At 41.8% G+C, this 18,404-nt stretch overlaps 1 protein-coding gene across 1 annotated transcript in view; it reads right to left on the bottom strand.

Moving 5' to 3' along the window:
* obscnb (obscurin, cytoskeletal calmodulin and titin-interacting RhoGEF b) overlaps nt 1-18,404 on the bottom strand; it is a 64,617-nt gene that overhangs the window by 12,838 nt on the left and 33,375 nt on the right. Inside the window, exons 45-58 of the mRNA XM_034138135.1 lie at nt 11,426-11,692; nt 10,698-10,967; nt 9,472-9,738; nt 8,248-8,526; nt 7,649-7,906; nt 7,140-7,406; nt 6,628-6,900; nt 4,324-4,590; nt 3,856-4,131; nt 3,451-3,723; nt 2,726-3,016; nt 2,435-2,464; nt 707-2,023; nt 136-417 (exon numbers count right to left, since the gene is read on the bottom strand). Coding sequence (XP_033994026.1) covers nt 136-417; nt 707-2,023; nt 2,435-2,464; nt 2,726-3,016; nt 3,451-3,723; nt 3,856-4,131; nt 4,324-4,590; nt 6,628-6,900; nt 7,140-7,406; nt 7,649-7,906; nt 8,248-8,526; nt 9,472-9,738; nt 10,698-10,967; nt 11,426-11,692 — 4,617 coding nt within the window. The remainder of the gene's footprint in view (nt 1-135; nt 418-706; nt 2,024-2,434; nt 2,465-2,725; nt 3,017-3,450; nt 3,724-3,855; nt 4,132-4,323; nt 4,591-6,627; nt 6,901-7,139; nt 7,407-7,648; nt 7,907-8,247; nt 8,527-9,471; nt 9,739-10,697; nt 10,968-11,425; nt 11,693-18,404) is intronic.

Below are 18,404 nucleotides of genomic sequence, written 5' to 3' on the forward strand. Positions count from 1 at the left end.
TTGGACAAGGGTCACTTTTGCAATGATGTCTCAATGTGAGGACACTTTTGAGTAGGATTTAACAAGCATACGAAAACAGAGACATTGTCAACAGCGGTTTAAACGTTTGTGTGCACATTATGCAAGTTTACTCACTGTCAACCCTGAGCTCAGCCTTAGTGGCAGTGATGCCGCTGCTGTTTTCAGCTGTGCAACGATAGGCGCCCATGTCAGTGGGCAGCACGGTGGTGATGATGAGTTGGTGGCAGCCTTCCTGATCTTCATTAATCATATAATGGTCATTCTCCTCCAGCAATTTACCGTCCTTGTACCAGCGAACGGAGGGAGGGGGCTTGCCAATCACAACACAGTCAAAGCTGACTGGATAACCGTCAGGAACATCCTGACTTTGTAGCTCAGTCAAGAAGACTGGGGCAGCTAGGTAGCAAAAGCAAATAGTCAGAGAATCAAAAAATACCTAAAAAGTACAGGTCAATTATGAACATCACTTTTATTTGGCAGATTCACAGAACTAACAGCTAAGGATGTGCATATGTGTCTAAGTAGTTAGCTTTTTTGCCAATTAAATACAATATATACATGCATATGACATGCTACTTAAACATTTCCTCACAAAAATAAACATATTTGTTTCACAATATTGATGATTTAGACTTAGAGTGTCTATTACAAATGTATCTTGATCCAACAGCCATGTGTTTCTTACCCTGGGCTCCAGCCATAAACGCAACTGGCTGTCTTTCTTGTGTGGGGGTCTGTGCGCCATCTTGCATGTAGCCCATCTTTCTAATTCGCAGCTCCACTTTGAGAGGCCCAGCCTCCAGGATGCTGGTATCCACAGGAACCCCATGGATTGTAAACATCTCCTGAAACCTCTTTGAAGCAACCTCAGCCTCTGTCCGGGAGTCAAAACGAATGTAGATGTAACAGTCGTCCTCCCGGTAAGAGTGTGGATCTGGAGGACCCAGGTCTCCTTCATCTGCGCTGACAAATGATTCTTCCTCAACATTCGGAGGGAGACTTGATCGCAGCAGGCGGCACAGACGTTTGCTTGCCTGCCTCAGAGACTCATCCATCTCACTTCCTGAGGAGCTGTCCGGCTCGCTGTCGGCACTGTAGCCCACGGTCAGCGGCCGCCGCCCAGATGATTCTCTCTCCGTTCCTACTGTGACCTTACCACTGTGAGACGTGACTCCATACTTGTTGGTGACCTCACATGTGTAGACCCCAGTATCTTTTATGGTGATGGCAGTGATAACCAGTGAGCAAGTGCCATCATTGTAGATATCAATATGGTGGTGCTTGCCATCAGTCAGTGGTTCTCCATCCTTCAGCCAGCGCACCTTATCAGGTTTACCTTCTGCAATGCATTCTAGATGTATAGTGCCGTTAGGTTCTTTGGTCTGGTCTTTGAAGGCATCTTTAAAGACAGGGCGCATGTCCTTGCGGGCTTTGTAGCCCTTGAAGGCCGCTTGAATCTTAATGGCAGCATCTCTGAGTTCAGGCTCATCCTCTTTACTGATCTCCATGATCTCAGTCTCCTCTGTTGACACCTGTTTTGCATCTGTCTGCTGTATTATGGTTGTTTCCACCCTAGACTCCTGCACTGTCTGCTCTTCCATCTTGAAATGTGCGAAGAACTTCTCAGTAGTCAAAGTCTCTCTCTCATTGGTTGCTGTGACAGAAGAAGTGCTGCTTTTCTTGAGGTAGGAGACAAGTGTTGAACCCCCAGAAACAGACTCATCCTCTGAGGTGGTGCTAATTTTGGACTCTACCTGCGTCTTAGACACAATGGCCAGCTCCTTCTCTTCTGATTTAATTTCCACTTTCTCTGACTTCTTTTTACCACCTTTACCGTCTTCCTCAGGTTGTTCAGTGATGGAGTCCAGAGTGGGTTCACGACTCATGCGGCGTTTCTTGGCCGATTCCTCCCACAGCTCATGAACATCACCTTCTTCAGCAGCTTCTGGAGGCAGACTGGGTTGTCCCATAGTCTCAGCCTCAGTCTGTTTGGCTTCTACACCTATAACCACAATGAGATTTGTTTGTTACTATGTTGATAGTAACACAATTCATCTCCTCTGCACTCAAACTTGAAAATTCTTGATAGGTTTCTTTTTTTTTTTTTTTACTTGATTAATTATTTATTTATTTATTGTGATGCTATGAACTATTTATCGTGTGAATTGGAATTATCCAAATCTCTGCTCCTGGGTGTATCTGTGTGCCTCTTCCTGTATGTTCCTGCCTGTGTACATGACACAAGCTGCTCATAACCAAATGCCCCTTGCAGGATTAATAAAGTTGTTGATGGATTGATTGATTGATATAGAAATTAAAGTCAGCACCCAACTTAGTTGTGAGACCCTGTTAAAATTTGACACATTTAAATTGAGTTTAAGAAAGCCTACACACCATACACACAATGCCTTACCTGGGCAAACTGCTGGCTGGATTGGTGCTTCTGTCCAACAATAAAAGGACAAAATAAACATTTTATAGCAAATTATAAAGCTTCTTAAGATTTCTCAACTGCTAATATGCCATTTACTGTAGTAGTACAACATATAAAGCCAAAAAATACTTTCTGAGAAGGGTTTTGAGGTCAGGACTCAGGTATTTAGTTTAAAGGCAGTAGTTAAACTATGAATAATAAGCAAACAGCCCTGGCACACAAGCAAATTGAAGTACAGTTTCTCATAAACTAAACCACACATCCACTCACCAAGCTGCACAGTGTGTGGCATCTCAACAGGCTCTCCAATCCCAGCTCTGTTAGTGGCTGCCACTCTGAACCTGTAGCCACTCCCTGCTGTAAGATTTTCAACCACAAACTCTGTGTTAAACACAGGGTCAGAGTGACATGGGAGCCAGAGGGAACTGTCCACCAGACGCATCTCCACCCTGTATCCCAGAATGGGACTCCCTCCATCATGTAGAGGAGTGAACCAAGACAGGTTGACAGACCTTTCTGTCTTAGTGAGAACTTCTGGGTCCTCTGGAGGATCAGGTACAGCTGTGAAAAAGGAAAGAAGCAGGCATTAGATGATTAAACAATAATCAAGAACTACAGGGATCTTTATCTGGTATACTTTATTTTATAGTATCAAACTATCCGTCCATCCTGTTACATGTGGAGTTGCAACATAGAGTACATAACCAGAATACATATATAAAATAAGTAGCCGGAATAATAATAATAATAATAATCAGATCATGCACTTAGAAAACACTGAAATTAGACAAGCAACACAACATGAAAATAACTTCACGTTATGGTCTGAACCATTTGCGAACTGTGGTTACATTTGTATCCTTCTGATTTTTCTTTCTATCAAACATTTACATTTTAAAACTTAAAAACTAAATGTGTTAAAAAACAAAGATACAAATAAGTGAAAGATCAAATCATTTTCCCATACAGGCTAGAAAACGTTTTCAAACACTTACTGATGATGGTGAGCTTGGCCAAAGAGAGAGCATCTCTAGCAGCAAATGTAATTTCTTGCTGTGGCATTAGAGGGGCCTTCCTCAGGACGAGGCGATAAGAACAGCCGTCAGCTCTCAAGGCCCAGAGGTCGCTGGGTTTGATCTCAACCCCATTCATATACCAGGCTACTTCTGCTGAAGGGACAGGCTCTGTGAGTTCGACATTAAACTCAACCTTTTCTCCCACTGCAGCCACCTTGTCCTCCAGACTCTTCACAACATCCAGTTGCCAGCCTTCAAGGGAAAATACACAGATTTAAATATAAAAGTTTGTCAGTGAAAGTGTATGACATTACAATGCATAATCAGACAAGATAATCCTATGAAAACAACTTAAGTCTTTTGTTTTTTATTTGATAGACTCACGTTTGACGGAGAGTTGGGCCGATGTGGAGGCTGTGCCAACTTTGAAAGTCACTGTGCAACTGTCTGTCACTCGCAACTCTTTCAGAAGGAGCAGATGACGACGACCACTCTCAAATGTTACAATCTCAGCATTAGGGGATTCCTTTACTGGTTTCCCATCGAGGAACCAGTGGCAATCTTTGCTCTCAGGACGAGACAGGGCACACTCAAGCAGCACTTCACCTCCATCAAAGGTTTCTACATTCTCCAGGCCCTGGACAATGTCAATGGGTTTTCCTGTAGAAAACAAACGAAAAAACAAAGAAAGCATTATAAAAATGTAAAGAATTTCAAATAACTTGAGATTCATCAACAAAGGGCCCAAACTGTATCATGAATAGCTGATCAGTTAATTTGTCCTGTAAGATATGATGGAGCACAGGAGACTCCCTAGAGGTTAGAGCCCTTTCCCAATGCAGGGAAGCTCACCTTCCACAAAAAGTGAAGCGACCGCGCAGGTCCCCTCTGCCTCACAGGAGTATGTTCCCCTGTCCTCAGCAGACACATGGCTAATATACAAGCGAGCCACATTCCAGTCCTGCTCCACTACCACCCTTCGGCCATCAGGCTGTAATGGCTGCCCATCTTTTTTCCACTGAGGCTTGACCGGCCGTGAGAACTGGCAGATGAACTCAGCCGGTTGGTTTTCGAGCACCCGAATGTCCTCCAGCTCGCTCACCACTTCAACTGTGGGATCTGAGGTTGGGGTCAGGGGTCAAAGGGTCAGGGTTTGACCAATATATATAAAGATAAGCGCAGATCATGACGATGGGCTTTTTAACCACCAAAAATCATGTTGAAGTGATGTTAAATTTGAGTGTTTTTTTTAATGTTTCATGGATTGTCGAGAAACATTTTTACTTGTCATAGTACAGTATTTTAGATGGCCACTATATTGTCCCACTTGAGGTCTGAAAATGATTAGGGGATCAAAAAGCCCAACCGTCAGGATTTAGAGTAATGGTCACGATAAGGGCCAAAAAGTGAAAGCAGCTGATGGGAGAGGAGGGGAGATGGGTGAATATAAATGCCAAACTCAAAAGGCGGGTGTAGGGAGGTTAGAGTTTTTAGTGCTTGAAAGTTAGGGGCAGGCCTTGATGGGATGGGATAGTTAAGGTAAATGAGTATTCAACAGGAGCCGGCCTGCATGGATGGGTGGAGCAGCACTTTCTCAAAATAACATTGTGTCTGTCAATATTTAGTGATTTACTACTAAAATCATCAAAATCATTTTCATTACTAAGGTACGTGTTCACTTTGGGCTGCAAGTCTAACCATATAATAATCACTCTCAATCACAATCATGCTTTTAGCTCCTACTTTAAAAATGTAACTGATTGGGCGATCCTGAATCACAGAAGTTGTTTCCAATAATGCTGTGATTCAAAGGCTTTATTGTCATATGCACAGTACAGTGTAGACATGGCAATGAACATCTTAAGGCCCAAGATAACTCATCTCTTCTTGCAAAACAGACAAGAGCACTTTCAATGCAACGTTAATGGGGATTTATTCATTATATAGCCACCTAACGGTGCATCTCTGAAATGCAGCTGAAGATCTGCCAGCTACGTAACTGACACAGTCATTCACATCCATCAGTGTTCCTACAATATGCACTTTGTTTTTAGAAAATACCCTACCTTGATCTGGCAACACTGTTAAGGAAAGATGTGGCCAAATGGAGTCAATGATGCTAACAAGTACCATCAAGTCAGTTTCAGTGCAGTCTCTAACCATTTCTTTTTGGCAGTTTTTCTCCGGTTGGAACGGAAACAGAACATTTTGAAACGTCAGAGACGCACTGAACAAGCAGCACCCCGCATTTTTAGCAAACCAGCTCTGCTTGCTTCGATGTTGACACAGCCATTAAGAGTGAGGATGATTAAGACTTGCAGAATAAAGCCAACAGGTAATTAGCAGAACCAAGGGTAATGCACAGTTAGCAAAGGTTTGCATCCATCAGCTATACTCCGAACCAAAGCTGGACATGTTGCCAGTCAATCACAGGAGTGCCACAAACAGCGAGACAACCATTCATGCTCATATTCACACGTATACACAATTTGAATTAAAGTCACCAATTAACCTAAGCTCCATGTCCTCATTCCATTATTAAAATGAAAAGATGGTAATTTATTTTCATTGGCACATCTTACTGGTTTAATTATCTTTGAGTTTTTAAACTACCATACTCAAATAAAACTGTGTTGTGGTGCTGCACCCAGTGGCGTGTTTTAATTGTATCAAAGCATACAGCATGGGGTAATCAATTGCCATCATTATTATCATAATTATTCTTATTAATGAAATTAGGAAAAATGCGGCCCATGCATGAGGAAGCAATGCAATGGAAAAAAATATCCACTTTTAATCCATTGGAAAACATTTTTAAAAGGGACCCTGCAGAAAACATTCGAATTCAATGAATATTTACTCATATTCAACAAGACGATTTTCACCAAATTATAATTGGTTAATTTCAAGTTGCCAACATCGGAAATGTTATACATTTAAGTTTCTAACATATTAGTTTAAAATGCTGACAAATATTGTAATCAGTTACATTGTATAATGGGTAGACAAAAACACAACTTTTACAACTATGTGTTTTCAAGAAGAATTTCAATTTTAGGAGTGAAACGTATAATTACAATTCTGCAGGGTCAATAATGAGACTGAAAGCCTCCTTATCTGAGTCTCTAATTATTGATTATCTTTACAATATGATACCTTTGACTAAGAGCTTGGCTGTTGATGTTAAACTGCCAGCTTCGAATGTGACAGTGCCAGAGTCATCGGTGGCCAGGTTCTTTAAGGTGAGTGTGTGGATGTTGCCTGGGCTCAGCCCTATTTCACTAAAGGGGCTGTTCTCCAGCAAGGTGCCATCCAGCCACCACTGCACCTTGTGAGGGGCCCTACCAGACAGCTGGCAGGAGAAGGTTGCCCATTCCCCAACAAAGACGTCAGTGGTCTTAAGACCACACACAAAGGAAACTTCTTTCGCTGTTGAGTGAACAAATATCATATGCAGACACTGAGCCTCTTTTGTATCCACTGGACAGAGAAGATTATTTAAGATAGATTACAAAAAAACATGCAATATCACAAGTAACAAAGATGTAGTTAAGTCTTAAGAACATACCTACTATTCTATTGCAAGAATAAATTGAAGAATACAGCCACAATTAAACCTTACTGTCAGTGAAATCGAAGATTGATGAAACAGATTTGAAATAGGCTACCTTGCACTGCCAAAGAAGCCGTGGTGAGCTGGTCTCCCGCATCACAGGTGTAGTAGCCACTGTCCTCGGGCTCCACGTTCCGTATGCAGAGCTCTTGAATGCATCCTTCCTGCTTCATCTCAAACTGCTTACCGGGCTTGAGGACCAGGCCTCCTTTCCTCCACTCCACAGGAACACCTGGCTTAGACAGCTCGCAGTGCAGGGTAACATCATCACCCTCTATGGCATCGTGGTTCTTGAGCTCCTTGCGGAAGGACACGGGGGTACCTGGTCAAAATTAAAAATGGGAAAGTTTGGGATCAGATGTGGTGACGGAGAGTTGGGCATCTGATAGTTGAGATGACAAGACAAACATCTCTAGACAAAAAGTTTAGCTGATGACAATGATGCCAAGCTTGGTGTGTGGTTTAGGCAAGTGGAAGTTCAAATTTCAGCTGGTTATTTCAATCCACCGTCCCCATTCCTGAATCTGATCAACACTTTTTGTGTGTTGTGGCATCGGTCTTTACCTTGCACAGTCAAGGTGGAGTCACACTGTGCATCTCCAGTGTCACACGTGTACGTTCCTGAGTCCTCAGGCACCAGGTTGTTGATACTAAGCTGGTGAAGAGCTCCGTTACTCTTCAGGTCGTACTTGAGACCTGCTTGGATGGCCGTGTTGTTTCTCTTCCAGGTGACAGAAGCCTTGGTGTCAGAGATGGTGCAGGCCAGAGTGACAGTTTCACCCTCTACTGCCGAAGTGTTGTGTGGTTTCTCTAGTATTAGCACTGTAAATATGGGAAACGCAAAACTCAATTTGATAATGGAAGCAGTTTTAACGTTTCCCTCACCTCACAAACGTGGTGATAATTAGTTTAAAGTTTTCAAGTATTTAAGGTTAAAATTACGTATTGAAAACAATGCCTGTTCTGCAATATCTACAATTTTCAGTGTTAAGTAGTTTAAATCATTAAATTAGGATATTTGTGTTAGCATAAGCATGAAAGAATAACATGCTAATGTTAGAATGTTGATGAAGATGATGCCAGCATATTTCGATTTGCCAAGACAAAGCTGTTGGGAGGTTGATGGAGATGGATGTGAGGAGCGACCGTGCCGTCTCCTTTACCTTTGGGCTTCTCCTCCACCAGAAGACAGGCCACAGTCTTCTCTTCTCCCAACACGAAGGCAACATCTCCAGATTCATCTGTGGTCACCATCTTCAGGGTCAGTCGGTGCACTGTGCCCTGGCTGCTCATTTGATTCAGGTCATTATTCTGGAGGAGGTTATCTGCAAGCCACCATTCGCTGTTTGTCACGCCTGGGTGTGACAACTCCACCTCAAAGACAGCATCCTGCCCCGTTGTCACAGTAACATCGCTGAGTTCTCGAGTGATGCGAACACGTGCTGAGGGTGAATGGGATGATGGAAGTGATCAGATCTCTTGAGCTTCCAGAAGGCATCAGTAACAAGGTGTCCAAGAATCTCTTTTTAATCCCTATATACAACCTGATGCCACAAGTTTGATCATGGAACATGGATTCTGACATAAATCATTTATTGACCACACAAACCCCGATTCAAATCCAGTAACTATATCTGTAATTTGGTGACCTATAAATGGCAGTACTAGTAAGTACTAACAAAAATTGTTGAAAAACCGAGCCAACGTCGGAATATTTAAAGGGGACCTATCATGCAAAATGCACTTTTGTACGTCTTTTATACATGAATATGTGTCCCCGGTGTTCCAGGGAACTCACCAAGTGTCAGAAAACACAACCCTCTCTATTTTCCTCCATACCCAAATCTCTAAAAAAGGGGCTGCAACGGATCTGATAAAAGCTGATCCAGAATTGAACACTGTCCTGACGTCAGGACATTGGCGCTACGGCTATTGGGCCAACTCCACCAATCAGGAGGAGACAGCCACGGCCATTGCCGTTCGAAAGCGCTGGAGACGCTGTAGTACATATGGCAGGCCTGTAGATGGTGCTGTTCTCACTGAATCTGCCCTTGCAAAAACAGAGCTAAAAAATGTCAAATTGACCAAAATGAGGCATGGCTAAAATGCATGATCTGTTTGGTATTTTGAAAAAAAAAAAGTATAAATATGCCTTATATAGGTATGGTCCTACACTATATTATTCAAATATAGCATGATAGGTCCACTTTAAGTAAAGCTCTCACTACATGCCAACTATGACATCACACTTAAACTTAAAGATTGTAAACTCCATGAGTAAGATGCTGAGGAGATCTGATCCAGTTCTTATTAATGGGATGGATGAGTGTAAAAGGAACTTCAGGAAGGGTGATGACAAGAGAGACACAGATGAGATGCTCTGTTACCTTTCACGGTCAGGGTAGCTGTACTTTTCTTGTCCCCAGTTTCGCAGGTATATTCTCCGCTATCCTTCACATCCAGCTTGTGTATCACCAGGATGTGCGTTGTAGCGGTTTGCTCCAAACTGTACTTCTCCCCATGGATGAGCACAGTGGAGTCTTTCAGCCAGGTCACCTTGCAGTCGGGGCTGGAAGTCTCGCAGGACAGGCTGGCTTTGTCTCCTTCAATGGCCTCTTGACTTTCCAGCTCCTTCTTGAATGTTGCAGGAGCGGCTGCCAGAAAGAGGTTAATTAATTAAGATGACAAATATCAAAGATTTATTCGGTAACAACAGTCATCGCAAAAAACACAGTACTCAGAGGCAACAGCAGCATGAAAAGAACTGTAAGGCCACTGGTTTATCTACACTCCATTTTGAAGTTTTAGCGGGAAAAAAATCTGCAATGAATGTATCTATAAACATATTTCTCGGGAAATTATTTGTCTGTTCAATGAATGAATGGCCTTGCGGTACATAATGTTTACCGTTTCCGAGAACAATTAAAAAAAACACAGAGGAAGAGTGTTAAGAAAAAAATTAAAATACAAATCCACACTTTTTATGGGGATTCCTCCAGTTTATTTGAGGGGCACAATAAAAAGGTGAGGTAGGAAGATGGGAGAGGACATGAAACAAGATTTCCAGGCTCGACTCAAATCTGTGACATTGTGAACACAGCATCTTAAACACCTTGCCCTACAGTACACAACAAACAAACAATATCAATTGTTGATTAATATCACGTGGTTAATCACTGGGTGTGTCAGGCTGAATACAGATTAAATAGTGTACAGGGAAAAAAGTGCAGAAAAGTTGCAATAAACAAGAATTTCAAGGAAACACACTTTAACATGTTGAAAATAATGGGAAATGTTCGAGGTTGTTGGTAGTGGAAAAGGAGGAAGAAGAATAAACATGCATAAACTGTAGACATATGACGGAATATGCAGTTAAGTGCAAATTAAATACAAATTAAAGGGTGGGATATATGAATGCATAACGAGTCAGTATGAAGTGAAAAGAAAGAAAATCACAAGCATCCATGTGTTGGCATGCTTGTTGAAGAAATAGAGGGAATGCGTTCCACAAGAAAGACGATAAATGCAAGTAAACTTTCCAAATGTTACTGGAGAAACAAAGTCGCAAGGATGAATACTGGTCCTCATAGGCAATGCATAATATGTATCTTACCTTTGACTGTCAAAGAAGCAGTTGATGTGTGGTTACCCACTGTGAAAGTGACAGTTCCCGAGTCAGCCGTGGTGACGCCCCGGAGTTTGAGGCTGTGTACGCAGCCCTCAGACTTGATCAGGTTCATCTCGTTATTCTGTAGTGGGACATCCTGGAGTTTCCACTGGGCCAGAGGTGCCTCCTCACGAGAAACCCGACATTCAAAGCGGACATCGTCACCCTGGTACACAACGCAGCTCTCCAAGAACTTCAGTATTGTAACCTCGACCTCTGTTTGAAAGATACATTTCAGAAGAATAGTTACTTATTTGTTCAGTGAAGTTCTTGACAAAGACATAGTTCAAGCTAGTCAGATTGTGATCAAAGTGTGATTAAATATATAAGGATTATTGTGAGTAGCAAGTGAAGAAAAGAAAGTAAAAGGTGTGTTATTGTTTGTGATGAGAGACTACAGACAGGCACACATAACGGGAAGAGATGAGTGATCAAGCTCAACAGAAAAGTGCTTCTGTCAATAACTACAAGTGCTTTGAGAACAGGGAAGAATAAGGACACGTGTGGGATGAGAAATAACACTGGAATATTTATATGCAATCAAGTCTAAAGTGAAAATAGGACATCCAGATGAAAGGTTGATGCACTTCATGCTCAAGTGTTGAAGTGATGAAGTGGAAGAAGTGACTCCAGAGGGTGCATGAAAAGGTCAGTCTTAAATAGACAGCTCCTACCCTGCACACTGAGGACAGCTGAAGTCCTCTGGTTTCCTGCATCACAAGAATATTCTCCCGAGTCAGCTCCTCGCAGTTTATAGATGACAAGCTCAACTACAGTCCCTTCCTGTTTCAGATGATACTTGCTGCTGGATGCCAGCACCCTGTCTCCAAACCTCCAGACAACACTGGCTCCCGGCTTTGTGGTTTTACAGCGAAGACTAGCGCTCTCCCCTTCCTGTCTTATAAGGTTCTGCAGCTGGGTTTTGAAAAGGACAGGCTGGGCTGCAGAGGAGGAAGTGGAGGAGCAACAACTTAGGACAACCAAGACTTATGTTTGATATTTACATTACATTATTTTGTCTTTGGTCAATTCATTGGCAACACAATTATCTTAACTACAAACAACAGGGTTTATTCAGCAGGCATACCCTTCACAGCTAGTTGGGCAGTGCTTTGATGGGCACCAGTGTCACATGTGTAACTCCCAGCATCCTCTGGGTCTACATCATGGATTACAAGTGATGCAAGGTGACCCGTTTGTCTGATTTCATACTTGGCACAAGGACAAAGACCAAGTTCTCCTTTCCTCCACTCCAAAGGAACACCAGGTTTAGAAAGCTCACAGTGCAGGGTCACACTGTCCTCCTCATCGGCCGTTTGGCTTTCAAGATCTTTTGTGAAAATGACTGGGGAAGCTGATGAATGAAAGGAAACAACCAGATTTGTATCTGCCGTACAAAGTCAAGAATGGGTGAGATAAAGAAGAATGACTTAAAAGATTAAATGAAAGACTTGATGGAGGAAGAAGTCAATGTTGAAGTGGTATCCATCCTACCATTTACTACAAGAGAGGCCGAGCTTATCGTGTCGTCTGAACAGCACGAGTAGCTTCCTGTATCTTCAAGTCTCAAGTCGAAGATCTGTAGCTCATAACAACATCCTGTTTGTTTCATTTGGTACTTTTCTCCACAACTCAGCACCTGAGTTTCCTTCTTCCACTCAACAGGGAGGCCTGGTTTAGAAAGCTCACAGTACAGAGTGACACTTTCTTCCTCCTCAGCCTCTTGACTCTCCAGGTCTTGAATGACTGTGACTGGAAGAACTGGGGATTGAATCAGTTTGATAAGATGAAGAGCACTGTGTAAGGAATGGCATTTTTAACTTACCTGACTGTATATTTGTATTTTTGCAAAAAGTTAAAACAAATTAAATTAAATAATACAAGACCTGATATGCCTATTTTCATATATTACACACACATTCACACACATACAACAACACGGGTGCGCAGCCATTGATCTCTACTCCCATTATAAACAAGCGTCCACCTAAGCATTTATCAAGCATGTCATAGCATATAGATCTGAATTATTCCTTTTACACGTCGACAACAATCCAGAGACAACATGAAATGTGGCATTCAGGAGTCAATACGACATCAGAAACAAGCCAGACTGATTTCCCATCAAACAAAAATCGACAAGGAAAACACATCAAAACTGAGGGGAATACACAATGTGCGGTTGCCACAAAACATCTACCTTGTTCTTTCTCTTTGGTATCCAGCTTTGAAAGCTCTGGATTTGTGATGACTTCAGAAACAGCAGGCTTTTCAATCTCTGCAGGTGTGATTTATTTAGTTACACATAATATATCTACTGATATCCACAGAGCAGCAAAATGCAACAATGATAGTGTAATTTACTAAATTGTCTAAAGTGATGTTGCCAAACTGATACGTTTTATACAAAAAACTACAACAATAATGAAATAAATTGAGAGAATTCTGAATAAATGCAATTCCCAATACGCAATTTCTAACTTATCAGCCATCCAAAAGAAATGTGCCATACTTTTGACAAAACCCTCAAGACACAGGACGTTATGTCTCAACAGCCTTTATGAGCTTATTCTATCACAGCATGTGCTTGAGCAAAAACCCAGCGCTCAAGAGAGTTTTATACACTCAATAAAACCAGTGTTCTTCACTATCACTATCACACATACCTTCAACCGTCTTTTTGGATTCCTTCTTCTCAGGTTCAACTTTGGAGATCACTTCTGGAGCTGGTGACTGCTTTACTGTATCTGAAGTTATTTGTAGACATATAAAGTATGCTTAAATTCAACTTACATAAACGGGACTTTTTTACACCATCGCAACACCAAAAGCAATGTGCCATACACATTTTTAGAGCAACAATGTCCAAGACAACACAAAACCAACTTCACTGAATAAAAACGTACAAACAGAGCCATGACCAAGAGCTTAACCAACAGAGACAAAAGTTAACGAATGTGGGTTTATACCTTCGACTTTTTTGGAATCCTCAGGGTGTAATGTCACAGCTGCTTGAGCATCTGGAGGCTTTGCTGCTGTGATAAAACATTTGTGATAACACATTTATTGATCCCTACTCCCATTATAAACAAGGGTCCACCTAAGCAGTTATCAAGCAGCTCAAACATAGATCTGAATTATTCCTTTTACACGTCGACAACAATCCAGAGACAACATGAAATGTGGCATTCAGGAGTCAATACGACATCAGAAACAAGCCAGACTGATTTCCCAGCATACAAAAATCGACAAGGAAAACACATAAAAACTGAGAAGAATACACAATGTGCGGTTGCCACAAAACATCTACCTTGTTCTTTCTCTTTGGTATCCAGCTTTGAAAGCTCTGGATTTGTGATGACTTCAGAAACAGCAGGCTTTTCAATCTCTGCAGGTGTGATTTATTTAGTTACACATAATATATTTACTGAAGTAAACACAGAGCAGCAAAATGCAACAATGATAGTGTAATTGACTAAATTGTCTAAAGTGATGTTGCCAAACTGATACGTTTTATACAAAAAACTACAACAATAATGAAATAAATTGAGAGAATTCTGAATAAATGCAATTCCCAATACGCAATTTCTAACTTATCAGCCATCCAAAAGAAATGTGCCATACTTTTGACAAAACCCTCAAGACACAGGACGTTATGTCTCAACAGCCTTTATGAGCTTATTCTATCACAGCATGTGCTTGAGCAAAACCCAGCGCTCAAGAGAGTTTTATACACTCAATAAAACCAGTGTTCTTCACTATCACCATCACACATACCTTCAACCGTCTTTTTGGATTCCTTCTTCTCAGGTTCAACTTTGGAGATCACTTCTGGAGCTGGTGACTGCTTTACTGTATCTGAAGTTATTTGTAGACATATAAAGTATGCTTAAATTCAACTTACATAAACTGGACTTTTTTACACCATCGCAACACCAAAAGCAATGTGCCATACACATTTTTAGAGCAACAATGTCCAAGACAACACAAAACCAACTTCACTGAATAAAAACATACAAACAGAGCCATGACCAAGAGCTTAACCAACAGAGACAAAAGTTAACGAATGTGGGTTTATACCTTCGACTTTTTTGGAATCCTCAGGGTGTAATGTCACAGCTGCTTGAGCATCTGGAGGCTTTGCTGCTGTGATAAAACATTTGTGATAACACATTTATTGATCCCTACTCCCATTATAAACAAGGGTCCACCTAAGCAGTTATCAAGCAGGTCAAACATAGATCTGAATTATTTCTTTTACATGTCGACAACAATCCAGAGACAACATGAAATGTGGCATTCAGGAGTCAATACGACATCAGAAACAAGCCAGACTGATTTCCCAGCATACACAAATCGACAAGGAAAACACATCAAAATCGAGGGGAATACACAATGTGCGGTTGCCACAAAACATCTACCTTGTTCTTTCTCTTTGGTATCCAGCTTTGAAAGCTCTGGATTTGTGATGACTTCAGAAACAGCAGGCTTTTCAATCTCTGCAGGTGTGATTTATTTAGTTACACATAATATATTTACTGAAGTAAACACAGAGCAGCAAAATGCAACAATGATAGTGTAATTGACTAAATTGTCTAAAGTGATGTTGCCAAACTGATACGTTTTATACAAAAAACTACAACAATAATGAAATAAATTGAGAGAATTCTGAATAAATGCAATTCCCAATACGCAATTTCTAACTTATCAGCCATCCAAAAGAAATGTGCAATACTTTTGACAAAACCCTCAAGACACAGGACGTTATGTCTCAACAGCCTTTATGAGCTTATTCTATCACAGCATGTGCTTGAGCAAAAACCCAGCGCTCAAGAGAGTTTTATACACTCAATAAAACCAGTGTTCTTCACTATCACTATCACACATACCTTCAACCGTCTTTTTGGATTCCTTCTTCTCAGGTTCAACTTTGGAGATCACTTCTGGAGCTGGTGACTGCTTTACTGTATCTGAAGTTATTTGTAGACATATAAAGTATGCTTAAATTCAACTTACATAAACTGGACTTTTTTACACCATCGCAACACCAAAAGCAATGTGCCATACACATTTTTAGAGCAACAATGTCCAAGACAACACAAAACCAACTTCACTGAATAAAAACATACAAACAGAGCCATGACCAAGAGCTTAACCAACAGAGACAAAAGTTAACGAATGTGGGTTTATACCTTCGACTTTTTTGGAATCCTCAGGGTGTAATGTCACAGCTGCTTGAGCATCTGGAGGCTTTGCTGCTGTGATAAAACATTTGTGATAACACATTTATTGATCCCTACTCCCATTATAAACAAGGGTCCACCTAAGCAGTTATCAAGCAGGTCAAACATAGATCTGAATTATTCCTTTTACACGTCGACAACAATCCAGAGACAACATGAAATGTGGCATTCAGGAGTCAATACGACATCAGAAACAAGCCAGACTGATTTCCCAGCATACAAAAATCGACAAGGAAAACACATCAAAATCGAGGGGAATACACAATGTGCGGTTGCCACAAAACATCTACCTTGTTCTTTCTCTTTGGTATCCAGCTTTGAAAGCTCTGGATTTGTGATGACTTCAGAAACAGCAGGCTTTTCAATCTCTGCAGGTGTGATTTATTTAGTTACACATAATATATTTACTGAAGTAAACACAGAGCAGCAAAATGCAACAATGATAGTGTAATTGACTAAATTGTCTAAAGTGATGTTGCCAAACTGATACGTTTTATACAAAAAACTACAACAATAATGAAATAAATTGAGAGAATTCTGAATAAATGCAATTCCCAATACGCAATTTCTAACTCATCAGCCATCCAAAAGAAATGTGCCATACTTTTGACAAAACCCTCAAGACACAGGACGTTATGTCTCAACAGCCTTTATGAGCTTATTCTATCACAGCATGTGCTTGAGCAAAAACCCAGCGCTCAAGAGAGTTTTATACACTCAATAAAACCAGTGTTCTTCACTATCACTATCACACATACCTTCAACCGTCTTTTTGGATTCCTTCTTCTCAGGTTCAACTTTGGAGATCACTTCTGGAGCTGGTGACTGCTTTACTGTATCTGAAGTTATTTGTAGACATATAAAGTATGCTTAAATTCAACTTACATAAACGGGACTTTTTTACACCATCGCAACACCAAAAGCAATGTGCCATACACATTTTTAGAGCAACAATGTCCAAGACAACACAAAACCAACTTCACTGAATAAAAACGTACAAACAGAGCCATGACCAAGAGCTTAACCAACAGAGACAAAAGTTAACGAATGTGGGTTTATACCTTCAACTTTTTTGGAATCCTCAGGGTGTAATGTCACAGCTGCTTGAGCATCTGGAGGCTTTGCTGCTGTGATAAAACATTTGTGATAACACATTTATTGATCCCTACTCCCATTATAAACAAGGGTCCACCTAAGCAGTTATCAAGCAGCTCAAACATAGATCTGAATTATTCCTTTTACACGTCGACAACAATCCAGAGACAACATGAAATGTGGCATTCAGGAGTCAATACGACATCAGAAACAAGCCAGACTGATTTCCCAGCATACACAAATCGACAAGGAAAACACATAAAAACTGAGAAGAATACACAATGTGCGGTTGCCACAAAACATCTACCTTGTTCTTTCTCTTTGGTATCCAGCATTGAAAGCTCTGGATTTGTGATGACTTCAGAAACAGCAGGCTTTTCAATCTCTGCAGGTGTGATTTATTTAGTTACACATAATATATCTGAAGTAAACACAGAGCAGCAAAATGCAACAATGAATTTACTTAATCATTTAAAGTGATTTTGCCAAACTGATACGTTGTATACAAAAAACAAGGGCGCCAAGGGCGCAATCGAGCCAGTAGACCCTCTGCTTCAGCCCGGGGGGTTCTACTCGGCGTACAAGAAAGTCGGCGGATTTCGTCCGATCATGGACCTCAGAGGAATCAACAGATTCCTGAAGGTGCTGCCATTCCATATGCTGACCACAGCACTATCTTTTGATGGGCGTGCCCAGGGGCGCCATCCCATCCCGCCGGGAGACTGTCACTGCAGATGCATGTCTCTCAGGGTGGGGTGCAGTGTGGCAGGGCAGGACTGTCCAGGGTCAGTGGTCTGCCCAGGAGGGTGCACGCCATGTCAACGTGCTAGAGCTTCGGGCTGCGCAGCTTGCACTCACGCACTTTTTACCCCAACTGGGGGGCAAGCATGTGCTTGTTCCTTCGGTCAACATGTCCACTGTTACCCAGACTGCAGTCCCTTCTAGATAGTGGACGTTCTCACTCCACTTTGAGAGTTTATGTGGCTGCTATTTCTGCCCGACATGTTCGGGTCGACGGCGCCACGGTGGGGTGCCACAGGTCGGTGTCCCTCTTCCTGAGAGGGGTTTTACGGCAGCGTCCCCCTAGCACCCCGAGGGCTCCGGCTTGGGACCTGCCCCTGCTGCTCGATGCCCTATCATCTCCTCCCTTCGAGCCCCTGGCCCAGGTGGGGCTTAAGTGGCTGTCCGCGAAGGCAGCATTCCTGCTTGCCATAACCTCAGGGAAGCGAGTTGGGGAGTTGCATGCCCTCTCCGTGAGCGATACATGCCTGAAGTGGGACTCCGATGGCTCAGGGTGGTGTTCCTGCCCAAGGTG

The sequence above is a fragment of the Trematomus bernacchii genome, unplaced genomic scaffold, assembly GCF_902827165.1.
Source record: "Trematomus bernacchii unplaced genomic scaffold, fTreBer1.1, whole genome shotgun sequence".
Taxonomy (NCBI): Eukaryota; Metazoa; Chordata; class Actinopteri; order Perciformes; family Nototheniidae; genus Trematomus; species Trematomus bernacchii.